The following is a 23,158-nucleotide window of genomic DNA, read 5'->3' on the forward strand; positions in this document are numbered from 1 at the left end:
CTTCTTTCCATGGGAACGGGGAAGACGGCAGCAGCCTATCCATCAAATCGTCACCAGAATCAACCATGACAAGACGGTAATGCTACTCGGCTGATGTTCATTCGAGAATGACAAATCATATGTTTTTTATGACAATTTATATTGTCGTCAGGATGTCAATTTTAGTTTGTAAGCACGGTAAATCCTGACAAAAAATGAACTTGGGTGGATTTGTCATGCTTGCCAACTAAACTTGTCATCCTCAGCCAACACAAACTGCCATGCAAATCGTTCGTAGTTGTCATCCTTCCTAGCTGACCGTTCGCTGGTTAAGAGGGTCCTAACAAAAACGCATAGAAAACAAACAGATAAACCCGTATATCCGTTCATTGTCAACCAAAGGGATTTCCATGACATGATTTCTCCACCATGCTATACGGAGACTCATCACAGCTTCGTTACATTTGTCCAGTATGTGCTCACAGCGTGCTATATTCACAATCAAGTGTTCGTGTTGATCCTTGTCCAATCAACATCCCTGCTCACCTGGTCAGTGTCCAATTCAGTTTTTCCAACTCTAGTCAGATCGAAACGTCTCTGCTCTTGTCCTCTGTCATGTGTGGCTATGCCATCTTGCACTTCCTAGTGAACAGTTTAGTAGCTGAGCAGCAGGCGATTACGAGAAGCGCCACAGCAATGACAAAAACTGCAGGTAGCATATGAAGTCCATCAAGACATACAACTAGATAAGTGCTGCAATGTGAGGAAAGAGACAAATCATGGTTTGAAATGTTGAGATCGATATTAGTAGCATACCGGCAATGGTGCCAAAGAACAGCAGCGCAAGGCGGTACCGTACCAGCCATGGAAGCTCTGTTTCGAGACTACAATGTGCTTCAAAAGAATGCCCTTCTTTTTTGTTTGCATGTGCATTTGATGGCTTCAGCTCAGATATAGGGAACTCCACACCATCAACAGAATTGCCATGTAAATCTCTTAGTTCAATTTTAACCCGTGGAGGTACTGCATTCCAATCTATTTCGATGGCTCCAAAATTTGGCTGACCTGATACATACAACAACAGAAGGACCAACTGATGAACGAGTACAAGAACAACTCAAACCACAGCAGAAAATAAATTAAATACGGGCTAAAAATTCGTAGTGATTCACAGTTTCAAGGTAATAGCATTAAACTGCAGCTTTTAGAAGAGAAAACGTGTGAAGCTACAAGTACTAAATATGCAGATGGGGTAAACAAAGGAACAGATTACAACTACACCAGCAACCGAAAAGAACCTTCGTATTGTAATATGATAGAAGCAAGGCAATTCGGTAAGCCAAAACTTCAAACACGTTCTAAGGTAATTGTTTCTTAGGGGGATATATGCTGTCATGACATTCTAATGAAATGAAAGCTTACCATATGAGCATGATTTGTGACGGCAGTTAGGGCTGAAGACTCGCATGGGGGTTGGTGTCAGCCAAGCCAGAAGTCTCATAACAGATTGGAATACTGCTGGTACAGAATTCTCGACAGACTGGGTAAGACCACTTGAGGTAATATCATACAATGGATATTGAGCACCACAGTCAAAACGAGCAATTTCTCCAAAATGAACATCACCACTAATAAATAAGACCCCATTTCTCTGCATATAGTCAGCAGTTAGCACATGTTCCATGAAAATAATAAACAGGTAAGGCAAATATTAATTTTAGATGACATCTGTGGAATCTTGTTAAAAATCCAACACTCCTAGAATGAGTAAATCTAAAGCTTTACAGCATGCTACAAGGACACCTGTTATCAAACTGGGCAACATTTTTTCTAATATGAGAATACTTTACATGGGTCATAAACAAAGTAAAACTCTAAAATATGGCAGCTACTTCATAATGAATATGCCGAAGAAGGACTGCCTTTTATAGTAAGGTAATAGTAAGCAACCTTACTGCTATCGATCAGTCTAAACAGCCGTTCTCTTTCCCTCGGAAAGCGTGCCCAGGACTCCACATAGAACAAAGGTCCAGTGGTGGCAGAAAGATTGGACACCACCTGCATTAACACATTGGAAAATGTTCTGTTACTCTATGCTACTCCAATGAAAAACCAAATACAGATAATAATAAATTAATAATGGAAGTGCCAAAAGAAAGGCCAAAAATCTTCTTCTGCAGTCATTCAGCAGCTGTTAAACACATGGAAGATCGTATTATTCAAATTCTCTCACTAAAATCAATCATAGATGCCACTCATGTTGCTGAATCTTTTTATCTATGTATGAAGTTATAAGAGAATCTTTGGTTCAATACTATCATCTGCCACCAAATTGTGATGACGAACTGAAGGTGTATACCCAAACTTTGCAAATTCCTTATACTACACTAATTTTCTGCATGTTCCAATGCTTTTATGAAAAGTTTAAGTTTACAACATGACCAGTCATGATCCTAGGCCAGATCCATACTTTGCAGTATCCTATATCCATTTCCACCAGAGTTTACCCTGTGTCTATTTTAGGACTAGTGAGAGAATATATTTACCTGAATTGAAGATCCAATGATGGTCATCTCTGACTGAGGACCACGTAGCTCCCTCTCCAGCCACTGCCACTGAGGATCTCCAAGTATAGTTCCATCACTTAAGAGTGGGTCTCTGTGATATCTGGTGTCCAACATTATTACCTGTAATAATGTATGAATATCTGTAGTGCACGTAAAATTAATAGTGAAGGGGAATCTTCAATGAAATTTGCAAACACACTGGTTCACTTTTGTGATTTTGACTGATAAATCACCATTTTAGAGCATGTAGAAGTTGTCAACAACTCAAAACTTATGACAGTGCTCATTATATCTGCCAGGGTGCTATTTTATACTGGTTATAAACAATGAGTGTATTGTGTTTAACCATGCTGGACTTAACAAATATGGAGTAGCATACAAACTATATATGCAAAAGCAACATCAACTTAAAAGACAAGCACAAATCAGCACTCACAAGGTACCAGGTTGTTACAAACCTAACTTGTGATGGGGGTTTCCATGTAAGGAATATAAATAATGAAGCAAAAGATGCTGAAGGAATAACTAGAAGAGCTCAAATATTTATTCTAGAAACCTATGAAATGGTACTTGGTTGCAAGTTATACAAGGATAAAGGGGGAACGTGGTGCACACTGGAAGAATCGCAAACATGTTTATGTATGCCTATGGAGACATCCTATTTGAACAAGAGTTTGACAAGTATATACTTCAAGTTTTACAGAAAAAGTTGGACATGGTATTATAGACTCTACCTTTACACGTTTTCCTTCGGGGCCAAACATGTATGAGGCATAAACACCTGCTTGTTTCCTCCTAAATAAACAAGAGAGAAAGTACTGTGAGGTTTCTGATGGCCTGCAACTGTAGGTGTGAAGATCCTGAAATATTCATAGAAGATTCGAATATTCTGCGGAAAAACAGATTTGCAAGAAACATCATAAAGCAAAAAGAAAGGAATTCTGGAGTACCACCATTTACAAGGCAGTGACCGCATACAAAAGAAGATCAAGAACTCATAATTAATTCCAGCGGTCATGCGTATATACCGTGGACTGTCTTCATCTTCATCCAGGAAATCTAATAGAAGCCTTTGGGAGAACACTTTTCCACTATATTCCTTGCCTGCATCATTCACTCCATAATCATGGTCATCCCATGTTCCAATGACCTGCACATTATAGTGAACAATAGTGATGCCAAGTTCTTAATTAACTAGTAAAAGTGGAAATTTTGAAATAAGAAACGATAACAAAGTTGGGCGAATCTTCATGTGCTCAACGGATACGAAAACTGTCCCGATTCGCAAAAATAGCACTGAGCAATAAAATGAACAAATAAATTTTTGTGGTGGCCTACTGCTCACTGCTCAGTTGCAGTAGATTAACATTCTAGATAGCATGAAATTGACTCCCTCACTGCTGTGGAATAATCAGTGCCATCAACATAGCTGCATTGCATGATACTGAATTTTGTAATGAAGACAAACACAACCCCAAAACCACAAGAAACCTCCCCCACCCAGCTCCAACAAACCATATTTTGGACTTGCAGACACAGAGACCAGACAAAACAATGGACTATTTAACCCTGTAGTAATAAAGAAGCAAAATCTCACAAGACAGTGAAGTCACTAGCAACAACAGTGGGTGCCATCAAGAAACGGAACTGGTCCTGGTCGACCCTAAAGAAACAAAATCTAACGACCGACTACCGAATACACAGGCAATGGCAATTGACTACAGCTAGCAATTCAAGAGAGCAAGCGGCGGGGAGCTCACCCTAGCCCTCTCCCTCAGCTTGGCGTACCCCGGGTTGGCCTTGGCCAGCTCGTACTTCCCGCGCAGCTCCTCCTCGGTCGCCGGGTAGAAGCGCGGCACGTTCCTCCAGGGCCCCACCGTGCGCTCCCTCCCGAACACCCGGGACGGGCGCTTGTTGTCCCCGTAGACGTTGTCCCCGAGCCAGATGAAGACCTGCGGGTCGAACCCCACGATGGCCTCCCACACGGGCTGCAAGGAAACAACAGCAAACAGACCCCCGTCACCTCCATCCACTCAAGCAAGGGCAAGGAAGTTGAGACCAGGCGGTGCAGCGGGCGTTCCGTCGAGCACCTGGGGCGCGCTCTGGTTGGCGCAGGAGCCAAATGCGATCCTGGACACCACGGCGGTGGTGTTGGGGGCGGCGCGGAGGGAGGGGACGAGGAGGATGAGAAGGAAGAGATGAACGAGCCGGGAGCCGGCCATTGGGGCGAGCGAGCTTGAGAGCAGAGAGGAGAAATGGTGGGGGTTCCGCGGAGAAGTGGGGGGATATTCCAGTTCCCACGTTTTCCTTTTTTTTCGAGAATTGCATCGATCGATCCTGGTGCTACGTGTGATGTGGTAAACGAAGCAGGTGGGTGGCTGACGAGGCAAGCAACAGCTTTGACGATCCTGTTTATTGTTCTTCTCTTTTTTTTTTAAGAAAATCCAAACTGAAACGCAAAAACAAAGGACCATAAACACCTAGAGTACCCTAAGACAACCATAACACAAGAAGATCTCCGGAGGCCTGGGTTATCATCCCTGAATCTTGAGAGAAGACCCCTGCAGCAGAAGGATCTGCAACCAGTCGCAAACAGGTCATCATCTTCGACCACGGTACAATTGTCGCCACTCTGTTTCCTCTTTTTTTGACTGAGAGGGCATGGACATCAAACCAACACACCTGCAACAGCCGTCATCATCTTTGGCTTTGAGTACCGCGAAAAGTGTCCCTTCCGGAAAGAAGAGAACTCGAGTCATCCGACCGGTCCAGCACCGCGGCCGGGCATCCACCCAGGCAAAGCAGGATCTCCCACCAGCATCAGCGCAGAGAAAGAAGAAGGACAGCAGCAGCAAATCGTACCAACAAGGAAGAAGAAAGGTCTTCGTCTCCCTACCTCCATCGCCCATCTGAGGATCCAAACGGCCAGTGCAGATGGACCTCCAACAACTATAGCCCGCGACCTCGACGAGATCCCGGGATCCCCAACACCGCTGGCTCCTAGACAAAGACAAAAGCCTCGCCTGACCGCGAACGGAGCCCGGAGAAACTTATTCCGACGCGACACCACCGCAACGGCCTCGGCAGCGTCTCCCTCAACCCTAACCCTACCACACACCCACCTAGTAAACAGACCCGAGATTCCCCCTCCCTCCCGCCGCCGGAGTGGCCGACGGAGAGAGAGGGAACCGGCGGCGTCACGGGCGGCGCGCAAGGGACCCCTAGTCGCCTCCTTGATCGCCTCGAGCGATCCAACTTTTCCGGGCGTGCGGTTGGCGACGCGTACTTCCTCTTCTTCTTTTTCTAAATACTCCCTCCATTCATATATACTATAGTATTTTCTTTTTTTTAAGGAGGTCATCCCCTCCCTCTGCATCAGAAGTATGCATACGGCCACTATAGTATATAGGATCTAATACGTTTTTCGAGGTTTCCTTTGACTATGGGTTAGAGTAGTAATATATGACATGTGTGTTACACAAAGCATAACCTTAGATTCGTATGTGAAAGTAGTTTCTAATCATATAATTTGTATAGGAAACACTTCTCGTCAGAAGTATCATACATCTCATGTATTATTAATCTTGGCAATGATTAAACATAACCTCGAAATTGTATAGGCCCTATATATGGATAGAGGAAACGGGAAAAGTAGTATATGATTAAGCCACTTTACCCTCGTGATTCGTGGTAGAGGTGTTTTTTCTCAAAAGTTAAACAATACTATATCAATACAAATAAATCTATACTTATTTTCTTACTAACAAAGGATGGTGTGTTGCTCCGATTTTTTCATCTGTTTGTCATCGTTTTTGGCCTGAACATTACAGTTCTTTTCTTACACCGCCGTATGCTCCATTTTTTGTTCGTCCATCGCGTGTCTATGTCTGTATACACCGGCGAATCCACTAGAGAATGAAATTGAACTCATCTTATACAATTAGCAAACTGAGACGTTATCCCCCCGATTTCCTCCTGATATAGTACCACGTTGTATGAGGTTTCGTTGCCATGGCCTACCTCGCAACGCGACGACGAGGCTGAGTCCGTGGCTAGAGCACGGCGCCAGCGACGCCTGGCTCCACGAAGGAGGATGCACAACTATCCACGAGTCGGCGAGGGGAGCACGGGGATGGATCTCGACGAGGAGACGTCTGTGGGGTTCAGATCAGGGTTGAGAGAAGGGAGTACGACGGAGAGAGAGAGGGGGGCTCAAATTATGGCGGGCCGCGAGCTCCTCCACCCTATCCATCTTTTTCTTCCCATGTACAGTCTACTTTCCCACCTCGGCCATCGTCCCTCGCCCCAACTGTCACATCCTAGCTAGTTCATGCATTAGAGTGTTGCATCATGTCTATTTTTCACAGAAACTTGAAATGGGGACGTCAGAAACCCTCAGCACCCCCCCTGAAACAACTAGGGTTTACTAAAATCCTTTTCAATGAACCTGAAATGCCCTTCATAAATGTTCACCATCTTTGGTTCTGGCCAAAACCTCTGCCAAAAATGGTTTCATATTTTTGGAGGCCATCTTGGATTTTTGCACAAGCCATAAGTATTTGCATTTGGGCATTTTTAATTCTATAAATATTTTTAAATGCCCAAATAATCTTGAAGGTATTTTTAGGCTGCTGAGAATAATTTCAAAGGTGCCTCAGAATATTTTCAGGATTTTCCCAAATGAAATAGTATTTTTACTATTTCAAAACACAGAACAGAAATAAATAAATAAAAGAGAAAACAGAAAGCGGAGAGACTCACCTGTCAGCCCACCTGGCGGCCCAGCACTGTGCTGGCCCGCGCCAGTCAGCTGCCTGCTCTCGCCAGAGCAGGCAGAGAGGTGACGCCGGCGAGCGCGAGCTCGCCACGGCGCCACCTGCTTGCCGCCCTCGCCCGTGGATGCGCTGGACGAACCCCTCAACGCGCCCCCGAGCCTCTGGACACCGCCATTCTCCCCCGTCGCCTCTCCCTCGCCTTTCCCCCACCATGGCCGACGCCGCCGCAGCCACCTCGCCGGAGTAGCCGCGCCCACCGTCGACCTCGCGCCGTCTCACCGTGTCCAACAGCTCCGCCGTCGCCCCCTCCTTCGAGCAGGTCGAGCCCCGAGCGCTCGCTTGCCCCGAAGCTTCGCCTCCGACCTCGCCTTCGCCGCTCACCGTCGGAGATCCCCTCCGCCGTCGCCACTGCAACAGCTCGCCTCCGACCTCGCCGTCCGCTCCGTCGCAACCGCCGTGAGCATGGCCACCTTCCCATCCTCTCCTCTCTCCCTCTCGAGCTCCGCAGCCACTGCACGAAGCTCACCCGTACGCGCCGCCGCACGAGCTCGTCGCCGACGAGGCTCCGGCCATCCAACGGCCGCACCACCGTAGCCATTAGCTCCACCGCAACGCCAGGAACCTGTAGCACCATCCCACGTCCCTCGCCGTGCTCTCTAGCAACGGATTCAACCACGCCCGTACCCCGGCAGCCGCACGGCTCGTCGCCGGCGTCGATTCCGGCGACCCCGAGCTCCACCACCACCACCAGTCGACGCGGTCCGCCCCCAGCTACACGTAGGTACCCTCCGCCGTCCATTTGGTCGCCGGAGGAGGGATCCCGCACTCCACCGCCGCGTCTGGACGTCGCCGGCGGCTAAACGCCGGCGAGTCAGCGTGTTTTGACCACAGGTTGACCCCCCCAGAGTCACCGACAAGTGGGGCCCGCCTGCTAGTTACTCTGAGTTAGTGATAAAATTAATCCTAACTAGCTAATTACCTAACAGTGACACTGACATAGGGGACCCACACGTCAGGTTTGACCTGGACGACCCCGTTGACCTGCTGACGTCACACTGACGTCAGGCTGACGCAGTAAAGCATTACTGGAATTATTCTTATATTGGAAATTCCAGAAATTATCACAAACTTCAAAAAATCATAGAAAATAATCTATAGCTCAGAATGAAAAGATTTATATATGAAAAATGATCAGAAAAATCCATTCTATCCATCTGTACTGGTTTCATGCATGATTAAGCAAGTTAACCTACTGTTTTATCCAGAACAAGATAAAGCACTAATATGGGCCATTTATGAACTTGGAATTTGAATCTTTGATTCAAAATAGTCCAAACCCATCTGGTCTTAGTTGCACTAGCCCAATACATCCATTTTGCCATGTCTCATGCATGCATCATATTGTTGCACTTGCTTGGTGTTGATTGTGCTTCGATGTGTTCATTGTGGTAGGTCCTGCCTCCGAGGATATTCACGAGTATCCAACTGAAGGGCAGTATCCCACCACCACTCTGTCAGGCAAGCAACCCATTGATCATTTCGATACAAACCCATCTTCTCGCTTCTGCTCTCGTTTACTGCATTAAGACAACGCGATTCAAACTGCTGTGTGTTGCGGTAGTTGAACCCACTTTCCTTTGCATGACCTGTCATTGCCACAGTAACTAGATGAAACCCACTAGCATGAGTAGGAGTTGATTGAGCCATGTTGTGTTCCTACAATGCTATGCTTGCTACGCTTAGAGTTGTGTCAGGTCTGGCTCATCAGGGTGATGAACTAGAGTGAAAGTGTGTGTGTCGATAATGAGAGTGAAGTGTTGAATACGATTTGGTAAAGGTATCGATGGGAGGCCATGTAGGAGTACATGGTGGGTTGTTTCATTGAGACCGTCCCTAAGAACTGAGATCTGTATGCGTGATTTAAGATTCAGCTACTACCACACATTGGGCCCGAAACCAATGGACCCCCTCGGCTTCTTAATCACCCTTGTCCTCTGTCCAGGAGTTGCACGTAGTTTCTGGTGTTTGTAGTAAGCTGGAGGCCGTGGACAGCGCTGACCAAGGGGTGGGCTGTGATGCGGTAGGCTCGTCGCACGGTGTACCGAGTCGCCCGTTTGGTGTCCGGGAACCCTGCACACATCGTTCAGGGCCGTATGTGGAAACCTCGGCCGGACTCCCTGCGGATGGAACCTGAATAGGCGATAAACCTGGACTAGAGACTCGAGTGTTTAGGTAGGCTGTGGCCGACACCCACGTTGGGCTTCCGCTTGAAGGTTGCCGAGTACACGTCTTGTAGCGACGATAAGTGGTGAGAGCGTGTGTGACGAAGTACACCCCTGCAGGGTATAAAACTATTCGAATAGCCGCGTCCGCGGTAAAGGACTACTTGGTCGCTTATGCAGTTCATAGACAAGTAAATGGATACTACTAAAAGCCTCAAGATAAGTGTGAGTGCCGCGGATGGCCCTCTCGTGGGATGACGAGGGAGGATCCACGGTGGGGTATTGAGATGGTGATTAGTGGACTCGTGTGCGAAAACTATTTCACAAGTGGTGTATCGTAGGATAGCTTAGCCAAGAGTCAAGCTGGCTTGCTGCAATAACCCCACTACCTTCTTGAGAATGAACACGTATAGTAGGATCTGTTGTAAGACTTGCTGAGTACCTTTGTACTCATGTTGCTTCAATTACTGTTTTCAGACGACAACACCGCCCCTTCTGATGGGTTCTACGTAGAACTCGACGACGACGAGTGACTTGCCACCCAGGTGGTGATCTAGGCTTGTGAAGGGCCTATGTAGATAGACAGGCTTCGTCAAGCCTTCTTTCTTTCTAGTGTCTGTACCCAGACAGTTTGCTTCCGCATGTGCTTGTATGATTGTATGACTTGAGTGTCGGGTCATGTGACCCCTATCTGTATGAACAAGTTATGTAAGGCTCTCCGGAGCCCTCTAAATAAAGTACTCTGAGTTGTAGAGTTTTGTTGTGATGCCATGTTGTATTTGCACATATCGAGCATATTGTGTGTATGTTTGAAATGCTTGGTATGTGTGGGATCCGACAACCTAGTTGTTTATCCTTGGCAGCCTCTCTTATGGGGAAATGTAGTCTAGTGCCTCCTTGAGCCATAGTAGTCCGCTGCAGCCCGGTTCACCGGAGTCCTGCTAGCCCAGCACTACTGCTCTGGACACTTGACTGGCCGGCATGTGAGTCATATCGTTCCTGTGTCTGTCCCTTCGGGAAAATGTCACACAGTGACATCCGGAGTCCTGCCTAGCCTGCTACAGCCCGGGTTCCCGGAGTCCTGTTAGCCCAGTGCTACAGCCCGGATTCACACGCTGCTGACCGACACGTTCGATGTTGATTCATGTATGCCTGTCCCCATACGTTAGTGCCGCTTGGGGTTCACGACTAGCCATGTCGGCCCGGGTTCTCTGTCATATGGATGCTAGCGACATTGTCATATACGTGAGCCAAAAGGCGCAAACGGTCCCGGGCCATGGTAAGGCGACACCCGTGGGAGTACCGTGCGTGAGGCCGCAATGTGATATGAGGTGTTACAGGCTAGATCGGTGTGACTTGGAATCGGGGTCCTGACAGCGTTGGCATCAGAGCCGGACTGCCTGTAGGTGCGATAAGCCAATCTGGTCGATGTCGAGTCTAGAAATGCTTTAGTTATATGTAGGGGAATTGGTTGTGGGAGGGAACGTAAGGTGCTTTTACTCCTTTACCTCATGCCCTCTGTCTGAGTCATTCTCTTCTCATTCTACGTGGGTTAAGGACTAGGCTCTCTCCTCTCTATCAGGTTCACGTGTTACTAATCCGTAGTAACTTATAGGATGGTTGGTTCCATGCTTCGGTTCAGTCTCTACTATCCTAGTATGTTGTCGGTTGAACCAGAACCTTGACATGATGTTGTTGAGTGGTATTGCAAAACTGTTGCGAATGTCTCAAATCCTTTTCCGAGCATTTACAGCCGTTATGCTGTCCGAATTCTCCTAGAAATACTAATGCCTTGCATTGTTTCGTGCTTTCAGATGGCCACCCGTTCCCAGAACCAAGTGGTTCGTCTGACCCGGTGCATCGGCGTACCTGGTCACACGGCCATGCTGGTCCGAGTGATGGTTGAGACAGGCTATCGTTGGTATCCCGAGTATACCGTCGAGGAGCAGTTCCGAGACTTTAATCAAAGTCAATATCTTTGCACAGTCAGGATTTACCCATCCTATCCTGGAGCCACTGAACCCCTCCATTGCTCTTATGGACTTGGGGTTACCGTCGAGATGTCCGTGCATGACGCAGCTTACTCAATGATGACTATCATGCGAGCCAGAACTGCCTTGCTTCAGAACACCGACTTCCGCTATATGCCAGCAGCACTCCCTGGGGCACAGGGGTACTATCAGGCCACTTACTGTGATTCTACCCATGAGGGCTCACTACTCCGTACCACCACCGAGATGCTTGAGGACAAGGACCGTGAGAATCGTGCCTTGCGAATGGAGCTCTTTAATGCTCGTGCTGATCACTGGGCCACTCTGACACGGTTTGCACCTGCCGTGCAAGCTGGGTTTATGGACATGAGGGACTTGTATCCCGTGCGATCTGGTCTGCCAGAATGTATGGAATGGTGTGATGTAGGAGGCATCACCCCTCCCCATGGACCCCGTCTGCCACCGTTTGTTGGGCCAAGGCCACACCCGAGTCCCTATGGACCGCAAGCTCCACAGGACCGACTATTTCCAGATGATCATGTTCAGCTCCCAGGACATGGTGGTGACTTCTATGAGGATTACTACGGAGACGTCTGAGTTGGTAGTAGTTCCACTAGTATTGTAACAGTTGTAATCTCCACAGTCCTGCGTGTCTTGTGGGATACGACTTGGTGTGTATCACGTTCCGGAGGTGTAGAAAAATAATGTATAGGAGCTTGGAATGCCTCTGATGAGATGTACCGTCTTTCATCGTAGTTGTACCTTAGCCTGGGCTTGTACTAAACTATGTATGGCGTGTATGACCGTTGGTATATGTATGTTGCTATGTTACCATGTCATACCGATGATCATCTCTGCATTCCGTGTTATCCATTACATTCCGCATTTCCCTATCAAGATTTAGCCATCCTCGTCTAAACCGTTGCTTTGTTTCTCCTAGGATGGTTAACACCCGCAACAACCCTGCTGTCCAGGCGCAGGGTGAAGCCAATGCAGCCAGGGCGGAGAATCTGCCCCAACCGCCTTCACTGGCCGAAGTTATGCTGGAGGTAGAAAGAAACAAGCGTGAGACTAACCGCTTGCTAGAGCGAATTGAGCAGAATACTGCACGTCACCAGAGGAACGACCTGGTGTCCATCAATGACTTTATCAAGTTGTACCCACCGAAGTTCAACCATTCCGTCGAGCCCCTTGATGCGGATGATTGGCTTCGCAGCATCACCCATAAGCTACGTTCTGCCAACGTAGCCGAAGCTGATAAGGTTACCTACGCTGCCTATCACCTCGAAGGCCCTGCTAGCCTTTGGTGGGAGAACTTTGAGGCTATGCGCCCAGCTGGCCAAATCACTACTTGGGCTGAGTTCAGTGAGGCTTTCCGTGAGCATCACATTCCGGAGGGTCTCATAGATCGTAAGCGGGAAGAATTCTGCAACTTCACCCAAGGCAGACTGACCGTGGATGCATACAGCCGTGAGTTTGGAAATCTAGCACGCTATGCTCCTGAAGAGGTATCCACCGACGCCAAGAAGCAGGCAAGGTTCCGCAAGGGACTTAGCCCTGAGCTTCGCCGTGATCTCCGTTTGCATGAGTGCACCTCCTTCCAAAAGTTGGTCAATAAGGCCATCAGTGCCGAGACAGGACAGACTGACTATGACGCTACACGCAAGCACTCTCGCGATTTTGGTTCCTCATCCGGCTCCGGATCCCAGAAGCGCCGGGTCTGGATTCCAAACACTGCTCTGCCACCCAGGTTCACTCCGAGGCCATCCTTCGAGGCGCCTCGCCCCAACCAGCAGCATGCACCGCCCAAGGTCTATGGTGGCCCCGCTGCTAATGCTGCTCCACGCCCCAATATTGTGACATGCTTCAAGTGTGGAGAAACGGGTCACTATTTGCGCGAGTGCCCCCGAAACAACCTCAATCAACCTGGACAGTCCGTTGGCCGTGGTAAGCCAGCAGGAAAGACTTACTACGCCAAGCCAGCCACCACTGCACGTGGCCATGTCAACTACGTTTCAGCTGAAGAAACCCATGAGGATCCCAACGTCGTCCTTGGTACGCTCCTTGTTAATTGCCATCCGGCAACTGTTCTTTTCGATACTGGAGCATCTCATTCATTTATCTCTGAGAGCTATGCTCGATTACACAACACCACATTTTGTGACATGCCCACCTCCATGGTAATTCAAACTCCTGGTTCTAAGTGGCAAACCTCTAAGATAAGCCATGGAAATGAAATTCTTGTTGACAGATTGGTCTTCCTTGCATCACTAATAGCTCTCAAGTCCTCGGACATAAACATCATCTTGGGTATGGACTGGATGTCAGCTCATTATGCTAAGATTGATTGCTCCACTAGAACTGTTCAACTCACCCATCCGTCGGGCAAGACAGTCAACGTTTTGACCCGAGTGTCTAAGCGTCAGCTTTACTCATTAAATGCCAACCCTCTTACAGACCTCGAAGATGTGCCGGTAGTCCGTGACTTCCCGGATGTCTTCCCTGAAGAACTACCAGGTATTCCACCTGACAGGGATGTTGAGTTCGTGATAGACCTTGTTCCAGGAACCGTCCCAATCTCTAGAAGACCCTATAAGATGGCACCCCTAGAGCTAGCCGAGCTTAAGAAACAACTCGATGAGTCCTTGAAAAGGGTTTCATCCGTCCTAGTTCTTCTCCGTGGGCTTGCCCCGTCCTCTTCGTCAAGAAGAAGGATGGTACGGATCGGATGGTTGTAGATTACCGACCCGTCAACCTAGTCACAATCAAGAACAAGTATCCGCTTCCCAGGATCAACGATCTGTATGATCAGCTCGCTGGATCCTCAGTCTTCTCTAAGATGGATTTGAGGTTGGGCTACCATCAAATCAAAATCAAGAACGGGGACATTCCTAAAACGGCCTTTGTTACTCGTTATGGCCAATACGAGTATACCGTCATGTCCTTCAGTTTAACCAATGCTCCAGCCACCTTCTCTCGGTTAATGAACTCAATCTTCATGGAGTATTTGGATAAATTCGTCGTAGTATACCTCGATGATATACTCATCTACTCCAAGAACGAGGCAGAACATGCCGAGCATTTAAGGCTAGTACTGACGAAACTTCGAGAGCATCGCCTTTATGCTAAATTCTCTAAGTGTGAATTCTGGTTGCCAGAAGTGACCTATCTAGGCCATGTAATCTCTGGTAAAGGTATTGCTGTCAATCCCGAGCGAGTTCAAGCCATCCTTGACTGGACTCCACCTGAATCGGTCAAGCAAGTTCGGAGTTTCCTTGGCTTAGCGAGCTACTGCCGCCGCTTCGTCGAGAATTTCTCCAAGGTTGCTAAACCTCTAACCGAACTCCTCAAGAAAGATAAAAAGTTCGAGTGGACCCCACAGTGCGAGTTCAGCTTTCAGGAACTGAAAAGACGCCTGACATCTGCCCCCGTACTCGTACCACCAGATTTTTCTAAGGACTTTGTTATCTATTGCGACGCCTCGCGACAAGGACTAGGTTGCATACTCATGCAAGATCGTCATGTGATTGCCTACGCTTCCCGACAGTTGCGTCCACATGAGGATAATTACCCCACACATGATCTAGAGCTTGCAGCCGTAGTCCACGCACTCAAAACATGGCGACATTACCTTCTCGGTAACCGTTGCGAGATTTTCACCGACCACCAGAGTCTAAAATACATTTTCACCCAACCGGATTTGAATCTCAGGCAAAGACGTTGGGTCGAGTTGATCTCAGACTACGACTTAGGAATAACTTACACCCCGGGCAAAGCCAACGTCATGGCTGATGCGCTAAGCCGTAAATCCTATTGTAACAACTTGATGTTACAACAAAGTCAACCACTTCTCCACGAGGAATTCTGTAAGCTTAACCTTCACATTGTTCCCCGAGGATTTCTATCCACCCTGGTGGCGAAACCTACCCTTACGGATCAGATCATCAAAGCTCAGAAGGTAGATCCGGGAATCTCCCGTATTAAGAGAAACATCAAGAAAGGAGTTGCGGATTGTTTCTCCGTTGATGACCAAGGTGTTGTGTTCTTTGGAGACCGCCTAGTGGTTCCCAAGGTACGCAACCTGAGGCGATTGATCCTTAAGGAAGCTCATGAATCTCCTCTCACCATTCATCCCGGTAGTACTAAAATGTATCAAGACCTACGCCAGAGGTTTTGGTGGACTAGGATGAAGAGAGAAATTGCTCAACAAATTGCTAATTGCGACGTCTGCCGTCGTGTTAAAGCAGAGCATCAACGGCCTGCTGGCACCCTTCAGCCTCTGGCTATTCCTGAATGGAAATGGGATAAAATCGGCATGGATTTCATTACCGGGTTTCCCAGGACCAAGAGAGGGAATAATGCTATCTTCGTTGTTGTCGATCGTCTTTCCAAAGTAGCCCACTTCCTACCTGTTCGAGAGAGTATAACCGCTAGCCAGCTAGCAGACTTGTACATCTCCCGAATAGTGTCTCTTCATGGTGTTCCATTGGAAATTAATTCAGACCGTGGGAGTCTCTTCACCTCTCGATTTTGGGAAAGTTTCCAAAATGCTATGGGAACTCGTCTCTCTTTTAGCACCGCCTTTCACCCTCAATCAAGTGGTCAGGTAGAACGAGTTAATCAAATTCTGGAGGATATGCTCCGAGCTTCTGTCATCTCATTTGGCATGGATTGGGAGAAATGCCTTCCATTCGCCGAGTTCGCTTATAACAATAGTTACCAAGCTAGCTTGGGCAAAGCCCCTTTCGAGGTTCTCTATGGACGAAAATGTCGAACGCCTCTTAACTGGTCAGAAACCGGGGAAAGACAACTCTTTGGCCCAGATATTATTCAGGAAGCAGAAGAGCAGGTTCGCATTATTCGTGAGAAATTGAAAACAGCCCAATCTCACCAAAAGAGCCATTATGATCGCAAACATAAGGCTATGACTTTTGAGGTTGACGAGAAGGCTTATCTTCGGGTGACTCCTTTAAAGGGAACCCATCGATTCGGTATCAAAGGCAAATTGGCTCCTCGTTACATTGGACCCTTTCGCATTCTTGCCAAGCGAGGAGAAGTTGCCTACCAATTGGAACTACCTCCGCATCTTTCCAAGGTTCATGACGTCTTCCACGTTTCCCAACTCAGGCGTTGCTTCTCGGATCCTATCCGTGGAGTGGACCACGAAACGCTTGATCTCCAAGATAATCTCACATACCAGGAGTATCCCGTTCGAATCCTTGATCAAGCCGAGCGTACCACTCGACGCCAAAACATCAAGTTTATCAAGGTTCAATGGTCACACCATTCCGAGAAAGAAGCTACTTGGGAAAGGGAGGATCGTCTTCGACTTGAGTACCCCACCTTCTTCCCAACGGATCCTAAATCTCGGGACGAGATTCTTTTGAGCGGGGGTGAGTTGTCACATCCTAGCTAGTTCATGCATTAGAGTGTTGCATCATGTCTATTTTTCACAGAAACTTGAAATGGGGATGTCAGAAACCCCCAGCACCCCCCTGAAACAACTAGGGTTTACTAAAATCCTTTTCAATGAACCTGAAATGCCCTTGATAAATGTTCACCATCTTTGGTTCTGGCCAAAACCTCTGCCAAAAATGGTTTCATATTTTTGGAGGCCATCTTGGATTTTTGCACAAGCCATAAGTATTTGCATCTGGGCATTTTTAATTCTATAAATATTTTCAAATGCCCAAATAATCTTGAAGGTATTTTTAGGCTGCTGAGAATAATTTCAAAGGTGCCTCAGAATATTTTCAGGATTTTCCCAAATGAAATAGTATTTTTACTATTTCAAAACACAGAACATAAATAAATAAATAAAATAGAAAACAGAAAGCGGAGAGACTCACCTGTCAGCCCACCTGGCGGCCCAGCACTGTGCTGGCCCGCGCCAGTCAGCTGCCTGCTCTCGCCAGAGCAGGCAGAGGGGTGACGCCGGCGAGCGCGAGCTCGCCACGGCGCCACCTGCTTGCCGCCCTCGCCCGTGGATGCGCTGGACGAACCCCTCGACGCGCCCCCGAGCCTCTGGACACCGCCATTCTCCCCCGACGCCTCTCCCTCGCCTTTCCCCCACCATGGCCGACACCGCCGCAGCCACCTCGCCGGAGTAGCCGCGCCCACCGTCGACCTCGCGCCGTCTCACCGTGTCCAACAGCTCCGCCGTCGCCCACTCCTTCGAGCAGGTCGAGCCCCGAGCGCTCGCTTGCCCCGAAGCTTCGCCTCCGACCTCGCCTTCGCCGCTCACCGTCGGAGATCCCCTCCGCCGTCGCCACTGCAACAGCTCGCCTCCGACCTCGCCGTCCGCTCCGTCGCAACCGCCGGGAGCATGGCCACCTTCCCATCCTCTCCTCTCTCCCTCTCGAGCTCCGCAGCCACTGCACGAAGCTCACCCGTACGCGCCGCCGCACGAGCTCGTCGCCGACGAGGCTCCGGCCATCCAACGGCCGCACCACCGTAGCCATTAGCTCCACCGCAACGCCAGGAACCTGTAGCACCATCCCACGTCCCTCGCCGTGCTCTCTAGCAACGGATTCAACCACGCCCGTACCCCGGCAGCCGCACGGCTCGTCGCCGGCGTCGATTCCGGCGACCCCGAGCTCCACCACCACCACCAGTCGACGCGGTCCGCCCCCAGCTACACGTAGGTACCCTCCGCCGTCCATTTGGTCGCCGGAGGAGGGATCCCGCACTCCACCGCCGCGTCTGGACGTCGCCGGCGGCTAAACGCCGGCGAGTCAGCGTGTTTTGACCACAGGTTGACCCCCCCAGAGTCACCGACAAGTGGGGCCCGCCTGCTAGTTACTCTGAGTTAGTGATAAAATTAATCCTAACTAGCTAATTACCTAACAGTGACACTGACATAGGGGACCCACACGTCAGGTTTGACCTGGACGACCCCGTTGACCTGCTGACGTCACACTGACGTCAGGCTGACGCAGTAAAGCATTACTGGAATTATTCTTATATTGGAAATTCCAGAAATTATCACAAACTTCAAAAAATCATAGAAAATAATCTATAGCTCAGAATGAAAAGATTTATATATGAAAAATGATCAGAAAAATCCATTCTATCCATCTGTACTGGTTTCATGCATGATTAAGCAAGTTAACCTACTGTTTTATCCAGAACAAGATAAAGCACTAATTGGGCCATTTATGAACTTGGAATTTGAATCTTTGATTCAAAATAGTCCAAACCCATCCGGTCTTAGTTGCACTAGCCCAATACATCAATTTTGCCATGTCTCATGCATGCATCATATTGTTGCACTTGCTTGGTGTTGATTGTGCTTCGATGTGTTCATTGTGGTAGGTCCTGCCTCCGAGGATATTCACGAGTATCCAACTGAAGGGCAGTATCCCACCACCACTTTGTCAGGCAAGCAACCCATTGATCATTTCGATACAAACCCATCTTCTCGCTTCTGCTCTCGTTTACTGCATTAAGACAACGCGATTCAAACTGCTGTGTGTTGCGGTAGTTGAACCCACTTTCCTTTGCATGACCTGTCATTGCCACAGTAACTAGATGAAACCCACTAGCATGAGTAGGAGTTGATTGAGCCATGTTGTGTTCCTACAATGCTATGCTTGCTACGCTTAGAGTTGTGTCAGGTCTGGCTCATCAGGGTGATGAACTAGAGTGAAAGTGTGTGTGTCGATAATGAGAGTGAAGTGTTGAATACGATTTGGTAAAGGTATCGATGGGAGGCCATGTAGGAGTACATGGTGGGTTGTTTCATTGAGACCGTCCCTAAGAACTGAGATCTGTATGCGTGATTTAAGATTCAGCTACTACCACACATTGGGCCCGAAACCAATGGACCCCCTCGGCTTCTTAATCACCCTTGTCCTCTGTCCAGGAGTTGCACGTAGTTTCTGGTGTTTGTAGTAAGCTGGAGGCCGTGGACAGCGCTGACCAAGGGGTGGGCTGTGATGCGGTAGGCTCGTGGCACGGTGTACCGAGTCGCCCGTTTGGTGTCCGGGAACCCTGCACACATCGTTCGGGGCCGTATGTGGAAACCTCGGCCGGACTCCCTGCGGATGGAACCTGAATAGGCGATAAACCTGGACTAGAGAATCGAGTGTTTAGGTAGGCTGTGGCCGACACCCACGTTGGGCTTCCGCTTGAAGGTTGCCGAGTACACGTCTTGTAGCGACGATAAGTGGTGAGAGCGTGTGTGACGAAGTACACCCCTGCAGGGTATAAAACTATTCGAATAGCCGCGTCCGCGGTAAAGGACTACTTGGTCGCTTATGCAGTTCATAGACAAGTAAATGGATACTACTAAAAGCCTCAAGATAAGTGTGAGTGCCGCGGATGGCCCTCTCGTGGGATGACGAGGGAGGATCCACGGTGGGGTATTGAGATGGTGATTAGTGGACTCGTGTGCGAAAACTATTTCACAAGTGGTGTATCGTAGGATAGCTTAGCCAAGAGTCAAGCTGGCTTGCTGCAATAACCCCACTACCTTCTTGAGAATGAACACGTATAGTAGGATCTGTTGTAAGACTTGCTGAGTACCTTTGTACTCATGTTGCTTCAATTACTGTTTTCAGACGACAACACCGCCCCTTCTGATGGGTTCTACGTAGAACTCGACGACGACGAGTGACTTGCCACCCAGGTGGTGATCTAGGCTTGTGAAGGGCCTATGTAGATAGACAGGCTTCGTCAAGCCTTCTTTCTTTCTAGTGTCTGTACCCAGACAGTTTGCTTCCGCATGTGCTTGTATGATTGTATGACTTGAGTGTCGGGTCATGTGACCCCTATCTGTATGAACAAGTTATGTAAGGCTCTCCGGAGCCCTCTAAATAAAGTACTCTGAGTTGTAGAGTTTTGTTGTGATGCCATGTTGTATTTGCACATATCGAGCATATTGTGTGTATGTTTGAAATGCTTGGTATGTGTGGGATCCGACAACCTAGTTGTTTATCCTTGGCAGCCTCTCTTATGGGGAAATGTAGTCTAGTGCCTCCTTGAGCCATAGTAGTCCGCTACAGCTCGGTTCACCGGAGTCCTGCTAGCCCAGCACTACTGCTCTGGACACTTGACTGGCCGGCATGTGAGTCATATCGTTCCTGTGTCTGTCCCTTCGGGAAAATGTCACACGGTGACATCCGGAGTCCTGCCTAACCTGCTACAGCCCGGGTTCCCGGAGTCCTGTTAGCCCAGTGCTACAGCCCGGATTCACACGCTGCTGACCGACACGTTCGATGTTGATTCATGTATGCCTGTCCCCATACGTTAGTGCCGCTTGGGGTTCACGACTAGCCATGTCGGCCCGGGTTCTCTGTCATATGGATGCTAGCGACATTGTCATATACGTGAGCCAAAAGGCGCAAACGGTCCCGGGCCATGGTAAGGCGACACCCGTGGGAGTACCGTGCGTGAGGCCGCAATGTGATATGAGGTGTTACAGGCTAGATCGGTGTGACTTGGAATCGGGGTCCTGACACCAACACCCCACACCCAACCTATTGGGAAATGTAGTAGAAAAAAAATCACCCTACGATCAATTAGGAACACTATGAAGATGCATAAACGGTTTGGATCCGACGTTACCGACTCCGAGTTGTAGCGGAAGAAGACGAATCGGTGTAGATCGTACTTGGAGTCCCTCGAACCATAAATGAACAATCCCACGAACAGCTAACAAATAGTCCCTCAAACGGAAAATCGAAAGCATTGCTTCTCTACGAGTTGCAAGCATACCACTGGTACACGTCGGTGCTATACAAACGATTTTTAACCCCTTTCCGCGACGGCGTTCAGAACCGTCACCTAGTGAGTGACTGCGATAGGGGGTCCTTCCCACACGACACAAAAACCGCCGGGATATGCCTTCCTGGCACACATGCTCGGCAAAATGAGGTCGTTGCTATACAAACGGTTAATTAGCTCGCCGGTCAAACGGTGCGGGGATATCCTACTAATCGACTAAATACGGTTATACATACAGTAGTGCTAAAAAATACAATTATACAGGCGAAATCGTTTCCGGTCGTAAGTACATCACACACAGTTAGTCCCCGCTAAATGTTTCCGTTCGTATATACATCCCACACAGTCACTCCAAGGAAAACGTTTGCGCAAGGTGGCATAACGCAAACAGTTTTCAAGAGAATGTCGTGTGTGATTGTTCATTGATCCAACACGGTTTATTCCTAGAAACCGTGTTCGTTGCCTGGGGTCATCGCCCACGGTGTTTCCTCAATAACCGTTTGCAATAGGAAAACCCAATGAGCGGGCTAATTAGCCAATTAGTAGGATAATTGCCCTATTATTAATAATCCATTAACTAATCTAATTGACATTCATATTAAGCACATAATATATTTCATTTTCATATTAAGGAAGCATGATATAATTGAAATACATCCGAGTACAACATGATATAGCTTCAGCACTCAGCTACCCCATTACACAACTGCACCAGCACCAAGTTTCACATGCAACATCTAGAACCTTTCGAAATTAGCATCATAGACGGTACATAGACAGATGCATCTCATCTGGAAAACTGCTGAAGCGGAAGGCGAATATTGAGCCTTCATTCATGTTGAAGGTCTTTGCAACTTTAGGCCAGTGCCTGTGGATGATTGACCGTTCATCCTTCGACCTCTTTAGGAACACTTCAATATTGAACCGTGTGTGTTGTATGAAAACTTTCCTCGCCTCCTGACCACAGAGGTGATTTGAGAGGTAATCATAAGTGAACCCTGAAAACAAGGATGTGCATAAATATCTTCTCTATATTGGAAATTGGGCAAAGGAATAAAAGAAAGGCAAGGTATAATAGTTAGTACCATCTTGTAAACTCCAGTGCTTCCCATTGTTACCCTGCAACACATATAAGGTAGTTAGTCATCAGGCTAAGTAAGGGTTCGCATGCTATCAGTAAAATATGTTAATGATAAATAAGCACATTGCAGATTCATCAGATTAATTCAAGCCACATGGAAAATCCATTTATCCAAACCAAGCATGATTAAGAACTAGGAAATATAGCACTTGTATATGTTTCTCATGTATTAAGTGCATCCAAATTTGATTTATTCCTCACATGGTATATAATAACAGAATGCGGTCACAACAACTGAACATCGCATTGCAGAATTGAACCAAGCAGTTAACTAAACAACACAACAAATGAACCAAACGTTAACTGAGCACCACATTGCATAATATAACATACTCCTAATAGAAGATCAGACAGTTAACCAAACCAAGCATGCTTAACAACTTGGAAATATAGCAATTGTATTTGTTTCTCATGTATTTAGTACATCCAAATTCGATTATTTCTCACATGGCATACAATAATAGAATGCAGCCATAACAATTGAATATCGCATTGCAGAATTGAACCAAGCAGTTAACTAAACACCACAACAAATGAACCAAACCTTAACTGAGCATCACATTGCACAATTTAACATACTCCTAATAGAAGATCAGACATTTAATCAAACCAAGCATGCTTGATAACATGGAAAATTGCACAATATAACATACTCCTAATAGAAGATCGGACAGTTAACCAAACCAAGCATGCTTGACAACTTGGAAAATTGCACCCTGAAGAATTGAACATCACATTTGCAGAATTGAACCAAACA

The 23,158-nt window shown here is 47.8% G+C and overlaps 1 protein-coding gene across 1 annotated transcript; it reads right to left on the reverse strand.

The window, feature by feature from the left end:
• Nucleotides 1-333: 333 nt before the first annotated feature.
• On the reverse strand, nucleotides 334-4,883 carry LOC123144669 (alkaline phosphatase D). Its single transcript, XM_044563874.1, has 9 exons — nucleotides 4,637-4,883; nucleotides 4,307-4,534; nucleotides 3,575-3,696; nucleotides 3,281-3,341; nucleotides 2,526-2,666; nucleotides 1,930-2,037; nucleotides 1,402-1,630; nucleotides 796-1,044; nucleotides 334-685 (listed from the first exon to the last, which is right to left on the reverse strand). Exons 1-9 carry the CDS (start codon nucleotides 4,766-4,768, stop codon nucleotides 603-605), a joined length of 1,353 nt encoding a protein of 450 aa, XP_044419809.1. The 5' UTR covers nucleotides 4,769-4,883; the 3' UTR covers nucleotides 334-602.
• Nucleotides 4,884-23,158: the final 18,275 nt, after the last annotated feature.

The sequence above is a fragment of the Triticum aestivum genome, chromosome 6D (assembly GCF_018294505.1).
Source record: "Triticum aestivum cultivar Chinese Spring chromosome 6D, IWGSC CS RefSeq v2.1, whole genome shotgun sequence".
In the NCBI taxonomy this organism is placed as follows: Eukaryota; Viridiplantae; Streptophyta; class Magnoliopsida; order Poales; family Poaceae; genus Triticum; species Triticum aestivum.

Bases quoted from the DNA above. Each gene is read 5' to 3' on its own strand.
- LOC123144669 (XM_044563874.1), bottom strand. From the start codon at position 4,768: ATGGCCGGCTCCCGGCTCGTTCATCTCTTCCTTCTCATCCTCCTCGTC. The intron at 3,697-4,306 runs GTGAGCTCCCCG...TATAATGTGCAG, and splicing joins AGCTGAGGGAGAGGGCTAGG to GTCATTGGAACATGGGATGA. The intron at 686-795 runs GTATGCTACTAA...TGCTACCTGCAG, and splicing joins GTTCTTTGGCACCATTGCCG to TTTTTGTCATTGCTGTGGCG.